We start from the raw sequence: 23,435 nt of genomic DNA on the forward strand, positions 1-23,435 counted from the left end.
GTTATAGATAAGTGTTTGAAACTTTTTTGCCACCCCCACTCTGCCTCCATTCACAGAATGTAGCCTCCTGCAGACAGTGTAGACTGTAGAGTTACGTGTATGCTCTTCTGCATGTTGGGATTTGTCAAGAAGAGTATACTTTCAGTTCATCAGAGGGGAGGACACGCCCCCCTGCCCCTTACCGCTCCTCAGACTACGCCCCCTCTATCCCACCACACACACACTTCTCCTAAACAGAATTCAGTACTGCACTGTGTGTGTGTGTGTGTGTGTGTGTGTGTGTGTGTTTGTGTTCAGAATGATACTATTTGTGTTTGTAACAGGGGTATTGTTGCTGAACCTGGCCTCAGGTGAGTCATGATGCTTCATACTGGCTAGTGTTATTCTATTATATATCTATTTATATTGTGGTTTTATGTTGTTGGAGCTGCTATGTTGTTTGAGAGGAGAGGAGAGGAGAGGAGAGGAGAGGAGAGGAGAGGAGAGGAGAGGAGAGGAGAGGAGAGGAGAGGAGAGGAGAGGAGAGGAGAGGAGAGGAGAGGAGAGGAGAGGAACTGCATGTATGTAGCTGTCTGTAATGTAAACACTGCAGAATATCAGAAGCATACAGACACAAATTAACATCTCTATGAGATAGAAACATAGAAACTTACACTGTATAACATTACACGCCACAGTACAATCTTATACTAGAACCTATATCCTTAAGACCTGGGGGCGTGATCAATGCCATTTGGCTATTCTGAGTGGCCAAAGAGCATTGACCACACCTCCAGGTCTTAAGTTAAGTAATAAGACCTGGTACTTAAGACACGCAAAATACAGCCCTTAAGGATCCAAGAAGAATACTAATCCTGGTTCTATACAACCAAATTATTATTATTTTGGTTGGCTTTATTGAATCAAGACGGTGGATGGAGTAGTTGGGGTTTGGAACCAGAGTTGAGAATCTAATTCATCGTCACATTACAGCTTTTATATCTCAATATTCTAACCGTTTTTTAATAAATTAAATTAATGCCCTACTTGATCGTACCAGTGTCACACAAATGCATCAAAAGTATCAGATCAACACGTTTGAAACGTGGCGCAAAGCAACGCAATTTGAGCTTGTAATTTTGAAATTGAATCCTGAAAAGTAACAGTTTTGTACATTTCCAGCAGACAGAGACAATATATCATTAGTTGACCGGAGTACCCCAGGGGTCTATATTAGGCTCCCTCCTTTTTTCCCTGTACACTAATATCTCACGTGCCGTGTTGTGAGCTTGTAGATCTATTCTTTTTGCATCAAGTTCGCCCCCAGAAAATAGGGCCAGGTTACGCTAAAGATTGGAGCAGCAGTGGTGTGATTGTGTAGAAAGAACAGCAGAAGACCAACATGTCACCACCTGTCTCCCTAACAGGGACACAGTCGATCGGCTGGATAAATAGAATGTTTCAGAGGTAACTGATATACTCATTGTTGAGTAAGCACTGACTGCTCAACCAGAACTAGAACTATGTCTTGTTTTTAACCACTTTCACCCATGCCTACAGGCATTAGGGTTAGAAAAAAGAAATGCACAAAAAGTTTAGAGAAATTCTAAAATAGGCTATAGAAAACTGGGATGGTTTGCTGAGGCAGTATAAATGTGAGATGAGTCATCTCAGTGGTTCACTGGGAGTCTCAGAATTTGGTCACATTTGTGCTACTACACAAGTTGTAGTAGCAAGTATAAACATTAGTATGAACGCGTACAAACATAATGCAGATGCAGATGCAGATGTGTACATAAAATGTACCGGCCTAGGGAGAACAACGGACTGACCTCATGCTTCCGTCTATGCATGATGAGTCCAAGCTGCATCTTTTCTCCTGACAGGGGGGAGTTTCCCCGGTTGGACGTAGCGTGTGGAAGGAACATGTTTCTCCAACCTGTTCCTTTCCCCTCCATCAGGCTGAGGCAGTTTATAGACCAGAATTACTGCATGCTTTTTGTGAGGGTATCAGCACACATTCTGAATGCCCCTGCCGACAGATTCAGTAGGGCAGCTCGGAATATGTTCTTGAGAGATTAATACAGTGTCTTACGCCTGTGCGCAGACTTTTTTTTAACGTTCTGTTTTTTATAATAAACATAGAAACAGGCTAAAGGATAAACAGAGTAACAAAAACTAAGAATACAAAATTACAAAAAAAACACAGACTTGGAAGGGAATGCGTGTTAATGCTCTTCACGCTGGAAGTTCTATCTCAATCAGTCAGATCTGCTGAATCGAATTCAAGAGAACTGGGTACTATTTCAAGGTGGACCCAAATGTCAAACAAGGAATGGGCCCAGTTCTCCCCCCAAACAGTGCCCAGTTCTGTAAAAAAAATCACACTTGAAGTGAAGTGAGGGGTGCCCACCGTGGCTGCCACACTATTGCAGATTCACTGCCACTACATTACGAGACATGAATGCCGTGTGTTATCATATAAAACTAAATCAGTCGCAAGATGTATTTAGCCTACATTGGCCACATGATGTCTCACGTCGTCATTTAGTGCCCTAAACCAGGCCCAGTGCTGGCCAGAAGGAGCCTGGCACCCTCTGTTTCAAATTCATCCCCCTCAGTTTAAGTTGTACAATGTACTTATTGTTTTACAAAATGAGATGTGCCCCCTTGCCATTTTCAACTCCCCCCTGGAGCCAAGACTGCCCAAACATTCAAAGTCCATAGACTTGGCTGGCAAACAATGTTTGTTAAAAGTACTCTAAACAAACAATAAAGTCTAGGGGATAGCGCCCCGAAAGCTAAATAGGTTAGCTCTTTCATAAATATTTTGGGTAGCCGGTTGACTTCATTGGAAATGTTTGTTTATTTAGATGTTTTTTATCATATGTTTCTTGTCATGTAATGTACTGGCAGTTGTACAATATATACAATATCTGTTATTCAAAGCTCTTTATAACAGTGTGTTGGACTAATTTGTAAGGTTTCATGCCCATCAGGCTTGAAACCCTATGCTTGGTTTATACACCTTAAGACAAGCTATGGCTCATGGCTCTTGGCTCGCACCTCCTATGACACCTCCTATAGCAATCTGGGAACCCATTCGGTAAAAAGAAAAGCAGAGCCAAATGTTCAAAAGATCTGACTCTTACTAGTATAAATACTGTCTTACTCAGTATAAATGAATCCTTATTGTTTTTTCTGTTGGTTTGTTAATACAATTATTCAGCTTTTCATGAATTCCAGTGAGATGGTAATTGTTAGAAACTTTCAGAAACAGTCTCTGAAAAAAATAATTCCATCACCCACATTGTGTTGCGATACTTAAATATCTCATACTCCAGAAGTGCTATACAACTTCCCAAAATAATATTGTTATAATTGGATTGAGCAAATCTCATGAAAAATATTACTCAACATCCCAAATTTGGTAGAACACAGAGATGGCCTGTGCCTTTCTAACTCATAACTCAGCTTGCGACTGGACAGTTACAATGAACAGACACCCTGTTTATAACATTCCTACTAAGGTTTATGTACCAATCAAAGTAAGGCTGAATGGAGATAACCTCTCTACAAGCTCGTAGCTTGTAGTTTACAGTACTTCTTGAATCTTGAAAAGTAACAGTCTTGGACTCTTGGGACATAATGAGGTTTCCACCAGACAGCAACAATATGATAAGACAGACCACAGTGTTGAACTCCCATGGTACTGTTGGTCTGCACTGGTAGTACACACTACACAGCCTCATGGGGCCTGTGGTTTACAAATCACACAACTCCAACTGATGCTTTCACAACATGACAGGACCTGCTGGCTTCACATCAAGCATGAGGTCTTATTGATAGAATCTGAATTACAGACCAGACCATGCGAGACTCTTTCACATTTGACTCCTTAAGCTCTGAAACAAGTTCATGACTGCTTTTCAAATACATTTCTTTTTTGCAGATTTTCATTCACAGTGGTTCATATAAATTATCAAGTATCATAATCCATTGATTCATGAATGTCCATCATTGTTAGTGGTGTCATCTTGTTGGGTTATATATTCAGACTCACATTTTTCAAGGAATAGAGTGTCTTAGAGTCTTAGAGTTTACAAATAATGTCCCTCAGTCTGCTCACAAATTGGAGGATCTACTTTGTATCATAGCCTTGTAATAGTTTTTTTGCTAGCTGCCAATACTACTTTAGGCTACATATCTTCTTTGTGTATTATCCTGTGTCAAGTTTCCCAAGAACAGCACAACAAATGTTTTCGGTATCTCACACTTTAGTAGGCCTATCTTGCTTATCACATGACCATACATTATCCCCAAAACATTCCATGTTTGGACAGTTGTAAAATACTGTATATTGTCATGGTCAGCAGTCACACATCCAGATATCCTCCAACATGGTTGTTGCACCAACAACACTTTTCCTCTAATCGTTGGAGTCCTGAACATTTGAATTATATTTTTCCAACTGAATTCCCTCCATATTCCCAGACGACGTTGGGATACATCACTGAGGATACGTCCCAGATGCATCCATGCGATATTAGCAGATCTTAGCAGAAATGGAAATAGGAAATTAAGCTCTAAAGATATTTTAAAATATATTTTTATGAACGGAAATGACAAATAAATTACCCGGATTTGGGGAGGTGTATAGGATAGCATTCTGAGAGGAACAATTGGCTGGCTACGCTACGCCAGACTAATGTGAAGATAACTGTGAAGTTGCCCGAACGGCCAAGGCTCCAAGAACAGTCAGAAATGTTCATTAAGGGCTTTTATTTTCCCCAAACTCCTCCACCAACCTCCAGACAGTTTTCTTCAGTGCAATTCACATACACAAACTAAATACTGGCCAACAATAGACCAACAGAACAAATACTTAGGCGAACAAGATCACATAGGATGAGAACTCTTCAGGTTAAACCTGGGTCACCCAAGGCCCTGTAGCTCTCCCTCAGGACTGTTACCCGTGTTAAAGCCCACAACCAACTAACCCACTTGTCCCTGCAGCCTCCCTTAAATAGGGGTGGATCATACCACAGGACACAGAGCAATTAGCAACCTTTCTTCTCAATAAATACTTATAAATAAATACTGCCATAAATAATCCCTTGTATAAAAGTAACCTAAACATACTAAAGATGTGTTACCATTAAACAAATATAAATAAGCATGAACACTCAATGACAAATACTCAAGGCATAAGAAGTAACCCCCCCCCCCCCCCTCCCCTGCATAGCACTTGGCCCCTTCCTAAATCAAGAGCAATGCCACCAGCAGTGCAGGAGAGACAATTAGCAAACAATCAGTGAACACACAGTTTTCCATACACAAGTTTAAAACATTAGTCCTTGCATGTTATAGAAAGCAGTTTCAAGTGTCTTTGTATATAGGGCACGGGTTGCCCCGTGACAATAACCTTTATTAACCCTATAGCTCTGTCTGTACTGGAAGTACACTTATCACTACTGCAGGTTGCTCAACACGACCTGTCAGTGCATACATAGTGTATTCCGCTCAGGGACAGACTGAGGAACATGTTCTCACATAGCTGCACAAAGGAGCTGTGTGTGTGTGTGTGTGTGTGTGTGTGTGTGTGTGTGTGTGTGTGTGTGTGTGTTTGTGTGTGTGTGTGTGTGTGTGTGTAAGTAATGATGATGATATGTATTTCATTTTTCTCGATGGCACATCATGGCAGTGATCATCATGTAAAATTACCACCATGCATGTAAAGTAAATCTCTAGTATAGTGCAAACCTGAAACCTGTGGCTGAGAATTGTTTGGTCACAGCTAAGAAATATCACTGTACACTGTACCCCATGTAGCTGCTAACTAGTGACATCTGGTGACAAAGATATGATACTACACCTGTGTTGTATAACGTAAGAGAATTATGGCAGACCTTTCTACTAGAGCGAGAGAGACAGAGAGAGAGGGAGCATGCCTTTAGAATGCATTTTTGACTGACACAGGTAAAATCAAACTGTTTCCTGTTTGCGTGTGTTTTTCCTGTACAGTGAAGGGGGAGTCAGAACCACAGGATGTTGCCGTCACGGCCATACCAGACTACTCAGAACCAGAGGATGGTGACAGTGACGTCACGGCCACACCAGACTACTCAGAACCAGAGGATGGTGACAGTGACGTCACGGCCACACCAGACTACTCAGAACCAGAGGATGGTGAGAGTGACGTCACGGCCACACCAGCCTATGTATACTTAGACTACAATGACTACAACGGTACCTTTGAATATGACTTCTACAGTAAGAACACTCCCACACACATCCTCCTGACACAGCAGTACTTTAATACTGACACAGTACTGCAGTATACTGTACTGTACTGTGCTTTAGCACTGACACAGACACACAGTAAACTAGTAGTCCTGACACAGTACATGGATCCCATGTAATTGTTTGGTTGCCTTTGCTACTCTATGCCATGTAAAATAGGTTAAAAACAAAATATCATCATCATCATACTATAATTCAGTCAATGTCTGAATGTCTGTCTGTCTGAATGTGTGTCTGTAACTGCTGTAGCTCCTCACTGCCTGCACCAATCGCTCCCACTTTTCCCATAATAATATGGAGGTGGAAGCATGTTTTTGCAACAAACGTTTGAGATTTCCGCATTTGCGGCACCCCTATGGCTGATTGAAATTTGGGGTGGATTGGACATTCCATTGGTGATTTGTGTCATGACCCAAGGAATCCAAGGAAAGTGAAATTTTGATTTTACGACCTACGGTCTGTGGGCTGTTATAGCGCCACCATGAGGCCGACTGATGTAATTATTCATTACATACATTTTTATATTATGAACCTCCCCTCCAAGTGTTGTAACTGTAAATCCGACAGTTTCTGAGAGAAAAATACTTAATTTTCGCATTTTCAAGTGGATGGGTAATTTTAATGCACTAATAAATTAATTATTAATCAATCATTTGTCAAATAAAAAAAACGGCTTCGTTAAGACCTCCATATTATTATGGTCAATGCCTGTGTGAAAAGTGGGAGTGATTGGTGCAGGCAGTGAGGAGCTACGCCAGTGTTTCTGACACTTTTAGTATGATTATAGTATGATGATAAATTGTACGTGCGTGTGTTGTATTGTGTCTCTAGGGGAGAAACTCCTGGAGGATGACAGTACGCAAGAAGTCTCTAACCCGAATGGTGGAAGTCCTCAAACATACAACAAGGTATTCTCACATCACTATGACATGGTTTCATTCTAAATTATAGATTCTGTTTTTTCTGTGGAAATCCTCCATTTCTCTAAATACTTTACTATATTGTAGCTCTTATGCTCTACTTCCATAATATCGTAGCTTTTTATGTTACTTTTTTCCTTCTTGTATCATCCTCTTCTTAGAATTCAGAACCAGAGGATGGTGACAGTGCCGCCACGGCCGCACCAGACTACTCAGAGTGGACTACACCTGACTACGACTACAACGTTACCTTTGAATATGACTTCTACAGTAAGAACACTCCTCCTGACACAGCAGCACTGCAGTACTTTAATACTGATACAGTATTCAATTCAATTCAATTCAATCCAGTTCAAAGTGTCAAATCACAACAAGTTGTCTCAAGACACTTTACACGTAAGTACAAGATCTCCCTGCTAACCCACCAGTGCATCCACGGCAACTCCCGCCTACCTCAAGGAACTTGTCACCCTCCAACCCTCCACTCGCTCCCTCCCCTCCGCTCCTCAAACACAAACCGCCTCAAACCCGTCAAGACCAACCTGCACACCATGGGCGACCGGGCCTTCTGCTGGGCCGCCCCCCAGGCGCCCTCCCCACCCTGAGAGCACCACAGTCGGTTGACTCATTTAAGAGACTTTCCTTTTTAACAAAGCGTTTCTATAGCATGTCCTTTTGTTTTAAATTGATGTGTTCCCTTTTCTTAGATGGTTTTAATGGTGTAATGCTTCTTATGTTTTTATTCTTATTCTTTTGCATTTGCTCACTGTAGCACTTTGAGATTCTAACGAATGTAAAGTGCGTTATAAATAAAATCCATTATTATTATTATTATGTAGAGCAGAGAACCGACAGAGATCCCACCCTGGCCTGACCAAGCAATTTTGCGACATACCGCTGTATATTGTACTGCTTTAGCACTGACACAGACACACACTATACTAGTACTATTAGTACTGACACAGTCTACACAGCAATCGTTCGATAGAAGGCTACTGAAACCTACAGTGCTATACTGACACCCTAATACTAGTGTTGAGCGCAGCAATTTCCCCAAATAGGGACACCAGGTTTAAGGTGCTTAAAAGACTCGTTAGTGGCCATCAACAGTGTCAACAAGTGCATTTGACAATGCTTTTTGCCAAATATTTGTCCTAGAAAAGGGATACTAGGCTTCATGTGGTCCGCTCCTTCAACACCAACCTTCTCCTTGTCCCCGGCCGGGCCTTAAATAGGTTGTGTGTGTGTGTGTGTGTGTGTGTGTGTGTGTGTGTGTGTGTGTGTGTGTGTGTGTGTGTGTGTGTGTGTGTGTGTGTGTGTGTGTGTGTGTGTGTGTGTGTCTCTAGCGGAGAAACCCTTGGAGGATGACAGTACTGAGCCGAACCCGACTGGTGGAAGTCCTCAAACATACAGTATCAAAAAGGTATTCTCACATCACTGTAACATGATGTCATTCTAAATTTTAAATTCATTTTTTACCCCCCACTGACTGTGGAAATCCTCCATTTCTCTAAAGTCCAGTTTTCAGAAACAAATAATGGGCTACTTTATATTATAGCTCTTTTGCTCTAGTTCCAATCCATAATATCGTTTCTTTTTATGTTTCTTTTTCATCAATTAATCTTGTGTCGTCCTCTTCTTAGACTTCAGAAATTGGTCTCTTAACTGCAAGTGTCCTGTTGGGATGGGCTGTTCAGCAGATCCTATGACCGGTCACGGTAACGTCACAACCACAACACCACAAGTATTTATTAACAGTTAACAGAATTACAGTACATTTACAACACAACTCAATACAAAAACTGTTAACTGTGGACGACACCATAAAGCATTACACTTGCTGACAATAGAGCCCACCGTTTTCAATTCATCAAAACATTTAGTGACGTACAAATATACACTTCTATATAGCCAAAAACAGGAAATCATCATAGAGGTAAAAAAAAATATTAAAATAAATAAATAATAAATAAATAAAAACATATAGTGAGGGGAAAGGGGGGTGGGTGGGGATTCAGATTTTACGGGGGCCATGTTCTGAATTGCAGCCGTCTGTAAATGCCCTTTGAGAGCGAGAGGAGTCAAGGGATTTGCATGTCTTAATGACTGTTGGTAGGGTGTTCCACATTTTGCTGGCATAGGAGCGAAATTAATTTAGTCCCTTGTTAGTGCTGAATAGATAGATAGATAGATAGATGACATACGCTGTACAATATTTATAACACATACATCCTGTATTTGTTGCAGCAAACAGACCAACTCCTGTCTCTGCTCTACAGACAGACCTCATCTACTGACCTTCAACTATACAGACCCACATCAGAGGAAGCAGACAACCAAACTAGATGCTCTGATCATCCGGGGTCATACAGGATATTTCATGACAATATCAATGTATTTTTTTAAATAAATTTGAAAATTTTTATATGTATCTGAATTTGAATGTACTGTATGTCTTTTTGGGTAAAGTCAATCAACAGTATGCATACTGTACAAAACGCACACACTCACTCACTCACTCACACAGATGACAGGAAAAACCCAACCCAAAGTGTGATGCTGTATGGTCACCACAAGCAACGGTAATAGTTTTCAATGCATCTTGACATAGATTGTCAAAGTCTCTGGAACTCTACTGGAGGAATGAAACACCATTGTAACTAAAGACATTCCCTAAAACAATTGATGGTGGTGGAGAATACTGTCTGTCTAATGTCAATCCAACATCTCCCAAGACTGGGAGCTTTCTTGGCGTTCTTGGAGTGGAATATCATGTCCTCACAATAAGGTTTAGATTCACATTTAAACCATATTGCATGTAGCAGAATGAGTGAAAGAACACAGGATAACGACACAGAGTCCAGCCTCAGCTGTTTTTCTTGTACTTCTTGTAAAAGGTAATGGGTTTAACAACTGCTGATTTATACAGAATTCTTACCTAATTTGCATCAGAAAATAACAATCTCATGAGTGGTTGTAGTCTTTGTATTTAATATGTGGCATGCACTGACTAGTACCATTATACATGCATGATAATCTTGACACCAACAAAATGCACGATAAAAGGCATTTACAGAACACAAAAGAAATACTATTACATAGAAAAAGGAAGCTTCCTCCTGTGTTTGAGCCATGTTATGTTATGATTCCAGAAACAAACCATAATTAGAACAGATTATAGACAATGGATATTTCAGACTGAAACTGACAAACATTTCGCTTCACACCATTTGAAAGTGGTAACGCGTATATCTATTCTACCTCCGAGCATAGACATGGTAACGCCCCGCCTGCCTCTGATTGGCCTACCGACACTGCCGGCCTTACCAGAGTTTCCTCTGAGGTGGAAGATACATGCTGGATAGTCTGTTACCTGTTACCTATCCACTTCGTGCCTTGTGGCACATAAGGATAGACTGGATAGTCTGCCGCGAGGTTACTCCGTGGTGGTAAATAAATAAATACGAATATGGTAATACAAGTGCAATATAATACAAGAGAATGACAGCTTGGCACGCGCGACAGTAACTTTTATTTTTGTGGAAGAAAATATTGTTTATGCCGTTGGCCTGTTTATTTGTATACATGTGTAAACTTGAAACATTATTGTAGCTGTTTTGTTTTTTGTTTGTTTTTCATTTTAAGTAATTGTATTGTCTGTATTATGTATTGTTTTGTTTTATTGTCTGTTTGTCAAAAAATGCAATAAATATATTGTTAAAAAAAAAAACATTATTGTAGGGATCTTTATCTTTTTTAGAGTATTTAGTTTAACACCTTAATTTAGAACACAGCCAAATCCAACCATACATTCAATCAAAGCAAACGGCACAAGTTTAGTTTAGTTATTTCACTTATTTGTTTGCCTCTTCTACAAAAACTAAAGTTACAAGTTACTGTCGCACGTGCCAATCAAGCTGCCATTCTCTTGTACTTGTATTATTTCCCACCACGGAGTAAACTCGCGTATCGGAGGTCAGTCTGGTGAGACCATGGAGGCTAGAAGGGCAGTGTCGGTAGACCAATCAGATTTAGGCGGGGCGTTGCCATGTCTATGCTCGGACGTAGAATAGATATACCGTACGCAGTGGTAATGTACATTTGCCCTTTGCCCTTCCGGGTCAATCCTCCCTCACCATACCCGTGAATTTGACGCTTATATAAACAACAGCGCCACCCCATGGTTACATAAAGCACTTGACATCAATACTCATTTGGCCCTTACACACCGGCCCCTAATTGTTAAGGCAGGCCTAACAATTCAAACAAACAAAACAAAATAAGGGCCAACACATGTCCTGGCATTACATTGTCACTGGCCTTTCAGTCAAATACACAGTTAAATAAATGTACAATTATTTTTTTACAGGTTGATAATCTAGCACACTTACATCACTGATATCATACAGTAACGTGGATATCAATGCACTGTAATATAAAGACATCAGACATCAGTCATCATTTAACCAATTTGGGGCATGTTATTTGCCTTCATTGTCATTGCACAGGGTACCAATACATGTATAGTAAAACAAAAACACAACTTTGACTGAGAATTATGATTTTATGACTTTTACATTGAAATCATGCAACTTCCAGTCTAGTCTGACCTACGTACTGCACCTGCTCCCGATATGCGTGGCAGGTTAAACCTGGTTAACGGGTTAAAAATCAAATGTGGCGTCCGTGTGTATGCGGTTAGGGTTTTGGGTAGGTTGTGTATGACTGTAGGACTGTTGGTATGTCTAACCAAACACATGCACCACTGTGTGACCTCAGGAAGAATTGCTGAGTCAGCAGTGCTGAGTCACAAATGCAATGTCAATGTCATATCGATCCTTTTTCACTGAACTCATACACATACAAAGTACAGTTCATCAGTAGATAATATACTGTATGAAAACAAAATAAAATCCAACTATAAACCAAACACAACAAGCAGTCAAAAACTATGACAAAAAAAGAGTTTGTGTCTTTTGGTAGGACATTCCACATTTCGTGCAATGTTTTGTATTTTGGGGGAACAACGTCAGACGAGCCCCCTGGGGTGTAGAGGGGGCTCATCTGACGTTGTTGCAAATCTCTCAACAACTCTCATCCATGACAATTCGTTATGCATTATTTCAATACGGGTCCTAAATGAACAATGCAGAGCTAGTCTCACAGCTCTATGTTGGGTATAGTTGGATTTTATTTTGTTTTCATATACTGTATTACCTACTGATGAACTGTACTTATGAGTTCAGTGAAAAAGGATCGATTGGACATTGAGTTGAGGCATTAGTGACTCAGCAGTCAGCACTGCTGACTCAGTATTTTTTCCTGAGGCCACACACAGTACACGTGCCCCATGTGGTTGTTGCCCTGTCAAATACCCATCCAGTCAATTCCACATTTCTATGCTGAATTGAATTGAAATCATGCAACTTCCAGTTAATTTTCCACACAGGCCAGAATTATAATTATTATTACATGTGACTATCACTAGCAAGCAACAGCTGAGAAGACAGATGAGCAGGTTTATGTGATGTATAGATTCAAAAAACAAACTATAACAGAATCAAACTACAAGCTAGTGCACCAATTCTCATCCATGACAATTAATTACCGGTATGCATTATTTCAATACCGGTCCTAAATGAACAATGTAGAGCTAGTCTCGCAGATCTATGTTGGGTATAGTTGGATTTTATTTTGTTCTTGTTTAGATGCATTTGACCAGATTGCTGGGCAATAGTCAATATGTGACAAAACAAAGGATTGTATAAGTAGTTGTAACCCATGTGAAGTGAGGGGTGCTCTCATACATCATCTCATTCCGGCCACAATTTGCGTCCTCACTTATGATTGAAATTCTGCTCATTTGTGTTACTATGTTATTAATGTGAGTGGCCTGAGAAAGTCTTTCATAGCCAGACTTAATCTGCCGGGGGCAATATGCATGGCGAAGGCTGACTATGCGAGGCTACTCCTTCTTATGATTGAATTTCTGCTCATTACTCGTTACTATGTTATTAATGTGAGTGGCCCGAGAAAGTCTTTCATCTATTGGAACACCCAGCAATCTGGCCTCCTGAATTTGTTCAATATGAAATGCAAAGAAACAGTTTATCTGTGGTCCATAACAAGACATTTGTCTTGTTTTGGAAATAGTAAGTTTCAGTAACCCATTAAGAGATCTGCATGACCTCATCATGTAGTATACTGCTCAGGTCTGTACCATTCTCTGCAAAAGTATATTGTTGTGTCATCTGCATAAATTGCACAGCAAGCATTCTTTATTTATACGGCATATCATTTATAATTATTGAGTATAATAAAGGTCCTAGGCATTGGCAACTTCCCTGAGGAGTACCACAATATGTTTTAATACTTCAACATACTATATGCAAAAAAACTTTTGGACATTTCATCATCTACTCAGTCTTATGTGAACACCCCAGGCAGTTTTTAAGTGTCTCGATTCAGTATTTAGATATTTATTTTTTATTTATTTATTATATTCATTTTAGCTGAACCGGCCCCTTCCTATATCAACTCATTGTAACTTCAAACTCCATTTTAACCATGATAGATTCATCAAAAATACCTGTCTTTTTTGGTTTTTCATTTACTGTTTTCATTTATTTTTAATATATATTTTTTTATTCTTTAGTCTCTTCCGTCCTCATTCTTTTCCAAAAACAATTATTAAAAATTATACAACAATTATATGTTGAAATAGTCAGCAATTTCTTGGGGCTTGGTGATGAAGCCTTCACCCGATTCAATAAATGATGGTGTTTTACTAATTATATCTAGATTGTAGCCAGCTCAATATATATATATTCATAAATCCTTATGAATCATTTATTTTATAATATGTCAAAATGTTCTTCTTCATATGGGCCACGTGTATTGGGAAAGCCCTGAAAAAAGAGTCTGATTACATACCCATCCAGACAGACACTTTGGACTTTGGAGTCTAAACATCAGTAAAGTTGAAGGCCGAAGAATCGGGGCTCTTTATAAAGACCAGCAGCTTCACTCATCAACTACACATCCCACGGATCCAGAAGGAGAAGGAGCAGCAGTCAGTATCACTGGCATAATGTGCGCTCTGTACAAACTGATTGCTCTGGTTGCATTAGCTCTGAGCTGCAGAGCACAGCTCACCCCAGAAGAATGTCAACCCCTGACCAAGACTCTGTCAGCCGCCGACATGCACAAGGTTAGTCTCATGTCTCCTTTAATCTAATGTCCAATGCCTATTGTCTACTATGTAACATCTACTATCGTCTACTTTCTTCTATGTTCTCTGTCTTGTGTCTACTGTCATATCATGACCACTGTCAGATGAATGAATGCCTACTGCCTAATGTCTATACCGATTTCCAATGCCCATGCACTGTCTAATTTCTACTGTGTTCTCATATTCACCTCAGATCTACGGCCACTGGGTGCTGGCTGCAGCATTCGCAGATTTCGAGGCAGGTTTTGAAATGATTGCCAACATTTCCAATTCTCACCTTGATCTGTCCTTGAACAATGACAAGAATACCATTCACTACAATGAAATGAACAAAGACCTGTAAGTACTTGTATCCACTTAGGGGGTTCAATATTCTAATATATTGCTATAGAGAGCTACAGTAACAGGGGTCTCTCTGACTCTCCAACTCTTTAGTAAACAGAAAATACTTTTTTTTAGGTGGGTCACAAATATCTTCCAATCAGGAAGGAGAACCTATTTAACTGCTTAAATTTGACATTGTTTCACTTCCAATATTATGAAGTTGTAGAATTGCTATTTTCACTATTTTAGCACTGCATGTACATTGTACAGTACTATAACTACAACTATAAAGATTACTATGAAGTTGTTAAAACTTATTTCTTTATATTCTTTCTCTCTCAAATGGCCGTGTGTGTGTGTGTGTGTGTGTGTGTTGTCATGCAGAAATGGCGTATGTGTGAGTCGCTCTAGTGATGCCACTGTGGTGAACGGAGTGAGCACAGCTCTCACTCTGCATCTTGGCGAATTTGGTGAGTTCCAGACTATAGATACAAGATATGAGATGAAGAGTTGAGATGAGATGAGTCAAGCTGTTAAACAGCAGTGAGGAAATACAGCAGAGGTAGACTGTAGAGTAAGAGTCAAGAACCAAATCAATGCAAATGAGAACAGAAATAAAAGTAAACTAAATACTGGCCCTTGATAGCTGCAGTGAACATTTGTACAGAGTACAGACTATCAATCAATATAATATACACATATATATATATACACACACACACACATATTTAAATAAATATAAGCGCACAGTGAATATATTTACACATGTATGCGTGTGTGTGTGTGTGTGTGTGTGTGTGTGTGTGTGTGTGTGTGTGTGTGTGTGTGTGTGTGTGTGTGTGTGTGTGTGTGTGTGTGTGTGTGTGTGTTCCAGTGAAGGAACAGGGTGGTGTAAAGTCTAACTATAATGCAGATGCAGATGTGGTCTTCTACCAGACCTGTCCTAACTGCCTGGTCAGAATCTACAAAGCAACCTACTCTGGACAAGAGGCACGAGTTGTCTTCTTCTACAGTAAGTCACACACTAACACATGCACACGTGTTGCCTGGTACAACTTTGTCTGCAGAGTGTATGTTTATTTTCTTACACAGTGTGTCTGACTGTACATTGAGCATTTTTTTTGCTCTCCATAAGCTCCACAATAAGATTTGTGTGTGTCTGTTTTTGTGTTTGTAGGAAGAAATGGTAGACATATTATGGACATTGAGAAGTTGAGAGCTTATGAAGAATCCATGAAGAAACAAGCAAAATGTCTGAAATTCTTACCCGATCCTCACTACATGCATGATGGGAAGACTGGTATGTATTATTAATATTATCCGGCCAAAGGCCGGAGGCTGTGCTTTCACCCCTGTCTGTCCATCATTTTTATAAATATTTAACCTATTATATTAACAACAGCTTGTGATAATAACTACATTGGATCCATTGGAACACACATTATTATTATTTTTTATCTCCTGAATAGAAACTACTAGCTGCAGAGCACAGCTCACCCCAGAACAATGTGCACCCCTGACCAAGACTCTGCCAGCTTCTGAGATTAACAGGGTTAGTCTCATGTCTAATGTTTGCTATCTTCTAATGTCCACTGTCTAATGTGTACTGTATTCTGTCTAATGTCTCCTGTAAATCAACTTAGTCAAAGCATAGCTGCTGCTTAGTAGCAGAAATGGGAATTAAGAATTATGTTAAAAATATATTTTAGAATATATTTTCGTGAACTGAAATGACAAACAGATTTATTCGGCTTTCATGGGGTGTAGTTCAGGAGGTGTAGTTCCAGGTGTAGTTCCAGACTTTATACAGCATTCAGGAGGTGTAGTTTCAGACTCTCGTCTAGACTATAGCATTATGGAGGTGTAGTTCCAGACTCGTTAGACTATAGTATTCAGGAAGTGTATAGCTCCAGACTCTATATAGCATTCAGGAGGTGTAGTTCCAGACTCTATATAGCATGCAGGAGGTGTAGTTCCAGACTCTATATAGCATGCAGGAGGTGTAGTTCCAGACTCTCTAGCATTCAGGGGGTGTAGTTCCAGACTCTATATAGCATTCAGGAGGTGTAGTTCCAGACTCTATATAGCATTCAGGAGGTGTAGTTCCAGACTCTATATAGCATGCAGGAGGTGTAGTTCCAGACTCTCTAGCATTCAGGGGGTGTAGTTCCAGACTAAGCATTCGGAGAGTGTGGAATAGTTGTATGGCTACGAACAGTGACAGGCGAAACCCTATGCATTGATACTACGTACCTGTCATTCCATTATTAATCTGTATTTGAGGTCTGTGATCTCTGTTCCCTGTGTGTTACGTTAGTTCACTGTATGTGAGGTCTGTTGAACCACCTAATAAAGTAGTAAAATAAAACTGAATGTGACCCCTCAGATCTACGGCCACTGGGTGCTGGCTGGAGCGTTTGCAGATTTCCAGGCAGGTCTCGAAATGATTGGCAAGATTTCCACATCTTACCTTGATCTGTCCCTGTCCTTGAACAATGACAAGCCTACCATTCACTACCATGAAATGAACAAAGACCTGTAAGTAGCCTACTTGTAGCCACTGCAAGGTGCAAATGTTCTGTTTCAGCTCATTGTTTGACTAAGACTGTGTGTGTGTGTGTGTGTGTGTGTGTGTGTGTGTGTGTGTGTGTGTGTGTGTGTGTGTGTGTGTGTGTGTGTGTGTGTGCGTGCGTGTGCGTGCCTGCAATGTGCATGCATGTGTTTGTGTGTTGTCATGCAGAAATGGGAAATGTGTGAGCCGCTCTAGTGAAGCCACTGTTGTGAACGGAGAGAGTACAGCTCTCACTCTGCGTGTTGGTGAATTCGGTGAGTTCCACACTACATAAAGATAAGATAAGACATAGGATATAGGATATAAGATATTAGATATATAGGCCTATACTGTATGCATGACTGTTTATCTATGTGTACTTGCTGGACGTAATACCATCAAGATTCAATATAAGATATGAGATGAAATGAAATGAAATTTCTTTCAAACACTTCAGTTCAGGATTACCATTAACCATTTATTGTGTCTCTGCTCCTGTCATATACTGTAGATTATTTTAACACAATCTGAGATCACAAACCCCCCAAAAGCAAAACATAAGATACAGTGTGTGTGTGTGTGTGTGTGTGTGTGTGTGTGTGCGTGTGTGTGTGTGTGTGTGTGTGTGTGTGTGTGTGTGTGTGTGTGTGTGTGTGTGTGTGTGTGTGTGTGTGTGTGTGTGTGTGTGTGTGTGTGCATGTGTGTGCATGTGCGTGTGTGTTCCAGTTAAGGAAGAGGATGGTGTACAGTCTAAGTATAATGCAGATGCAGATGTGGTCTTCTACCAGACCTGTCCTAACTGCCTGGTCAGAATCTACAAAGCAACCTACTCTGGACAAGAGGCACAAGTTGTCTTCTTCTACAGTAAGTCACACACGTTTGTTTATTTTCTTACACAAGCACTTTTTTTGTTCTCCATAAGGTCCTCAATAAGGTTTCACACTAATTCCTCAACCGTGTGTGTGTGTGTGTGTGTGTGTGTGTGTGTGTGTGTGTGTGTGTGTGTGTGTGTGTGTGTGTGTGTGTGCGTGTGATTGTAGGAAGAGAAGGAAAACATCTGGAGGTTGAGAAGTTGACAGCTTATGAAGAATCCATGAGGAAACAAGCCGAATGTCTCAAATTCTTACCCGATTCTAACTACATGTATGATGGGAAGCCTGGTATGTATTTATTGTTAAAATCTGCGCAAAACTTTGCATGCACATATCCCAAGGATATGGGGGCTCATTGTTACTGCCTCAAAGTTTTCAAATCGGCCTAATAGTGGCACTATAACAGGGTCTTTCATGTTTTGGCCTATACCTCTTGAACCATACAATCAATCTTTATTTGTCCTGATACATGAACTGCAGACGGACGGATGGACGTAGCCATGTACATTATTTATGTACACTAATTCCCTTCAATCAAAAAGGGGGGGAAACCATGACAATTTTTGCTTCCTGTATAATGACATTTCCAAAATATGGAGGCCATGTTAAATGCTTATTTCCGTCTGTGGGTTTATAAATATTTAACCAATCATACAGTATATGTATAGCTTATGACTAAATAATAACTACAACAGAACACACATTTCTTTTTCTATTTCCTGAAAAGTAACTACTAGCTGCAGAGCAGAGTTCACCCCAGAACAATGTGAACCCCTGACCAAGCCTCTGCCAGCCTCTGACTCTGAGAAGTACAAGGTTAGTCTCATGTTTACTGCATTCTAATGACCAATAATACCTAATGTCTACCGTCTTCTAATGTTCTCTGTCTAATGTCTACTTTCTCAAGTCTGCGGTCGGATATCTACTATCTGAAATGTCTACCGTCTTATACTGTAATGTACACTGTCTGATGTTTTATGCCTAAGGCAGGGTTCTCAAACCTTTTTGGCCCTATACCTTTTGAGGGGAGAATTATTATAGTCCCCTCTCATCCTCGCAACATTTAATTCCTATCAAAAGCTATCAAAGCTATCATTTATATCAAAAGCCCTTGAATATGATGGAATTTGATTACTGTGATTATGCTAAACTCACATATATCACGCATGATCACTACCAGCCACTACAAGCCACCACAGGTAGGATCACTGCGTATACTACAGTACCTGTCATTCCATTATTACACCGTATCTGAGGTCTGTTTTCTCTGTTCCCTGTTTGTTACTATATTAGTTCACTGTATGTGAGGTCTGTTGACTCTGATGTCTGCAGTCTCTGAACCACCTAATAAAGTAGTTAAATAAAATGTATTCAATGTGACCCCTCAGATCTACGGCCACTGGATGCTGGCTGCAGCATTCGCAGATTTCGAGGCGGGTCTCGAAATGATTGGCAACATTTCCACTTCTCACCTTGAGCTGTCCTTGAACAATGACAAGAATACCATTCACTACATTGAAATGAACAAAGACCTGTAAGTACTCCACTTAAAGGTGCGAAAGTTAATTTTCTTGCTTCCTCAAATGACAATTTCACAGAAATCACTGTGTAGGTTTTCAGCTGTGTGTGTGTGTGTGTGTGTGTGTGTGCCTCATGCAGAAATGGCAAATGTGTGAGTCGCTCTAGTGATGCCACTGTTGTGGACGGAGGGAGTACAGCTCTCACTCTGCGTGTTGGTGAATTCGGTGAGTTCCACACTATATAAAGATAGGATGTAAGATAATAGCATATAAGATAATAAGATATACAGTATACTGTATGCATGTTTATCTATGTGAATACTGGTATGTATAAGGCCGGATGTAATATTGGAAGGATTGTTGTTTTCTTTTTGTGTAATGTGTCATATCCGTATGGGATGGGCCAAAATGGTGGCTTGACACAGAAATAAATAATTCATTCAATATAAGATAAGTGATTAGATTAAATTAAATTAAATTAAATGACATATCATTCAGACACTTCAGTTCAGGATACCATTAACCATTTATTGCAATGCTATTGCATTCAATAGTTTGTCAGTGTGTCTCTGCTCCTGTCATATATACTGTAGATTATTTTATTTATTTTTTTATTTTTTTAATACTGTTTTTATTAGGCATTTTTGTACGACAATTTCAGATTTAGACAATAATAAGTAATTCAGTTAAATAAAAACAGGCAATGTAAATGTTCCACATACAGTATAATAAACAAGACATAAGTGTGATAAACATGAAAAAACAAAAAACAGACAAACAAAACAGACAACAGGACAGACACTCTTGCTCTCAAACTTCCAACATGTTGTGAATTAAGTAAGTTATACTGTAGATTATTTTAACACAGAATCTGTGTTATTGACACATTAATGTGTGTGTGTATGTGTGTGTGTGTGTGTGTGTGTGTGTGTGTGTGTGTGTGTGTGTGTGTGTGTGTGTGTGTGTGTGTTTGTGAAAACCAGTGAAGGAACAGGATGGTGTACAGTCTACGTATAATGCAGATGCAGATGTGGTGTTCTACCAGACCTGTCCTAACTGCCTGGTCAGAATCTACAAAGCAACCTACTCTGGACAAGAGGCACGAGTCATCTTCTTCTACAGTAAGTCACACACTAACACATGCATACATGTGTTGCCTGGTATGTACAATGACTGCTAGTCCTGACTCCTGAGTAAAATGTTGTGCGTGTGTGTGTGTGTGTGTGTGTGTGTGTGTGTGTGTGTGTGTGTGTGTGTGTGTGTGTGTGTGTGCAGGAAGAGAAGGAAAACATCTGGAGGTTGAGAAGTTGATAGCTTCTGAAGAATCCATGAAGAAACGGGCGAAATGTCTGAAGTTCTTTGTCGATCCTCACTACATGTATGATGGGAAGTCTGGTATGTATTTTTATTATAATCTGTCCAAAGGCCGGAGACTGTGGGTTTTATAACCAATTATAAGTATTAACCACAGCCTGTGATATACCGTACTAACTACATTGGATCTATTGTAACACACATTATTTTTTATCTCCTGAATAGAAAGCTGCAAAGCACAGCTCACCCCTGCAGAACAATGTGCACCCCTGACCAAGACTCTGCCAGCTTCTGAGATTCACAGGGTTAGTCTCATGTCTAATGTTTGCTATCTTCTAATGTCCACTGTCTATTGTCTACTATATTCTGTCTAATGTCTCCTGTATATCAACGTAATCAAAGTACAGCTGCTGCTTAATAGCAGAAATTCAAAAATAAGTTTTTCTTTTTCGTGAACAGCTTCTTTACTCTTCTTTCAGGGGTGTAGTTCCAGACTCTATATAGCATTCAGGAGGTGTAGTTCCAGACTCTATATAGCATTCAGGAGGTGTAGTTCCAGACTCTCTAGCATTCAGGAGGTGTAGTTCCAGACTATATAGCATTCAGGAGGTGTAGTTCCAGACTATATAGCATTCAGGAGGTGTAGTTCCAGACTCTCTAGCATTCAGGAGGTGTAGTTCCAGACTATATAGCATTCAGGAGGTGTAGTTCCAGACTCTATATAGCATTCAGGAGGTGTAGTTCCAGACTATATAGCATTCAGGAGGTGTAGTTCCAGACTCTATATAGCATTCAGGAGGTGTAGTTCCAGACTATATAGCATTCAGGAGGTGTAGTTCCAGACTCTATATAGCATTCAGGAGGTGTAGTTCCAGCCTCTATATAGCATTCAGGAGGTGTAGTTCCAGACTATATAGCATTCAGGAGGTGTAGTTCCAGACTCTATATAGCATTCAGGAGGTGTAGTTCCAGACTATATAGCATTCAGGAGGTGTAGTTCCAGACTCTATATGGCATTCAGGAGGTGTAGTTCCAGACTCTATATAGCATTCAGGAGGTGTAGTTCCAGACTCTATATAGCATTCAGGAGGTGTAGTTCCAGACTCTATAGCATTCAGGAGGTGTAGTTCCAGACTCTATAGCATTCAGGAGGTGTAGTTCCAGACTCTATATAGCATTCAGGAGATTGTGGAAGTTATATGGCTACAGTACGTGCATCCCATTATTACATTGTATTTGATGTCTGTTATCTCTGTTCCCTGTGTGTTATGTTAGTTCACTGTATGTGAGGTCTGTTGTCTCTGATGTCTGTAGTGTCTGAACCACCTAATAAAGTAGTAAAATAAAACGTACTGAATGTGACACCTCAGATCTACGGCCACTGGGTGCTGGCTGGAGCGTTCGCAAATTTCCAGGCGGGTCTCGAAATGATTGGCAAGATTTCCACATCTTACCTTCATCTGTCCTCGAACAATGACAAGAATACCATTCAATACCTTGAAATTAACAAAGACCTGTAAGTACTCGTCCACTTAAAGGTACAAAAGTACTTTCTCAAATCTCAATTTTACAGACATCACTGTGTAGGTTTTAAGCTCATTGTTTGACTAAGACTGTGTGTGTGTGTGTGTGTGTGTGTGTGTGTGTGTGTGTGTGTGTGTGTGTGTGTGTGTGTGTTGTCATGCAGAAATGGCAAATGTGTGAGTCGCTCTAGTGATGCCACTGTTGTGAACGGAGAGAGTACAGCTTTCACTCTGCGTGTTGGTGAATTTGGTGAGTTCCACACTACGGTATATAAAGATAAGATAAGACATAGAATATGAGATACAGTATATACTTTATACATATTTATCTATAAGGCCAGATGTAATACCATCAGGAAGGATTGTTAATGTCAGCGGTTTTATTTTTGTGTGATGTGTCATATAATCACATAGGGATCGGCCAAAATGGCGGGATGACGCGGAAATAAAAATGTAATTCATGCGTGTGTGTTTGTGTGTGTGTGTGTGTGTGTGTGTGTTTGTGAAAACCAGTGAAGGAAGAGGAGGGTGTACAGTCTAACTATAATGCAGATGCAGATGTGGTCTTCTACCAGACCTGTCCTAACTGCCTGGTCAGAATCTACAAAGCAACCTACTCTGGACAAGAGGCACAAGTTATCTTCTTCTACAGTAAGTCACTAACACGTACACAGTGTGTTTGTCTAGTGTAGAGTGCAGAGTGTTTGTTTATTTATTTTTTGTTCTCCATAAGGTCATCAATAAGGTTTCACAATATACTGTGTGTGTGTGTGTGTGTGTGTGTGTGTGTGTGTGTGTGTGTGTGTGTGTGTGTGTGTGTGTGTGTGTGTGTGGCGTGCGTGATTGTAGGAAGAGAAGGAAAACATCTGGAGGTTGAGAAGTTGACAGCTTATGAAGA

General features: G+C 40.1%; 1 protein-coding gene across 8 annotated transcripts; it reads left to right on the forward strand.

Moving 5' to 3' along the window:
* The first annotated feature begins 219 nt into the window (after positions 1–219).
* Positions 220–9,619, forward strand: LOC308318178 (uncharacterized protein). 8 transcript variants are annotated; one of them, XM_080767610.1, is made up of 7 exons: positions 220–350; positions 6,004–6,252; positions 7,114–7,190; positions 7,364–7,472; positions 8,549–8,625; positions 8,846–8,946; positions 9,450–9,619. In XM_080767610.1, the coding sequence occupies exons 1-6, from the start codon at positions 299–301 to the stop codon at positions 8,909–8,911; spliced, it is 630 nt and encodes a 209-aa protein (XP_080623736.1). In that variant the 5' UTR covers positions 220–298; the 3' UTR covers positions 8,912–8,946; positions 9,450–9,619. The 8 variants fall into 8 exon arrangements, with proteins under 8 accessions (XP_080623736.1, XP_080623737.1, XP_080623741.1 ...); XM_080767611.1 differs by having other exon boundaries at positions 8,846–8,920; XM_080767615.1 differs by having other exon boundaries at positions 8,549–8,594; positions 8,857–8,946.
* Positions 9,620–23,435: the final 13,816 nt, after the last annotated feature.

This window comes from Protomyctophum bolini, assembly GCF_963924005.1.
Source record: "Protomyctophum bolini genome assembly, chromosome: 7".
NCBI classification, from domain to species: Eukaryota; Metazoa; Chordata; class Actinopteri; order Myctophiformes; family Myctophidae; genus Protomyctophum; species Protomyctophum bolini.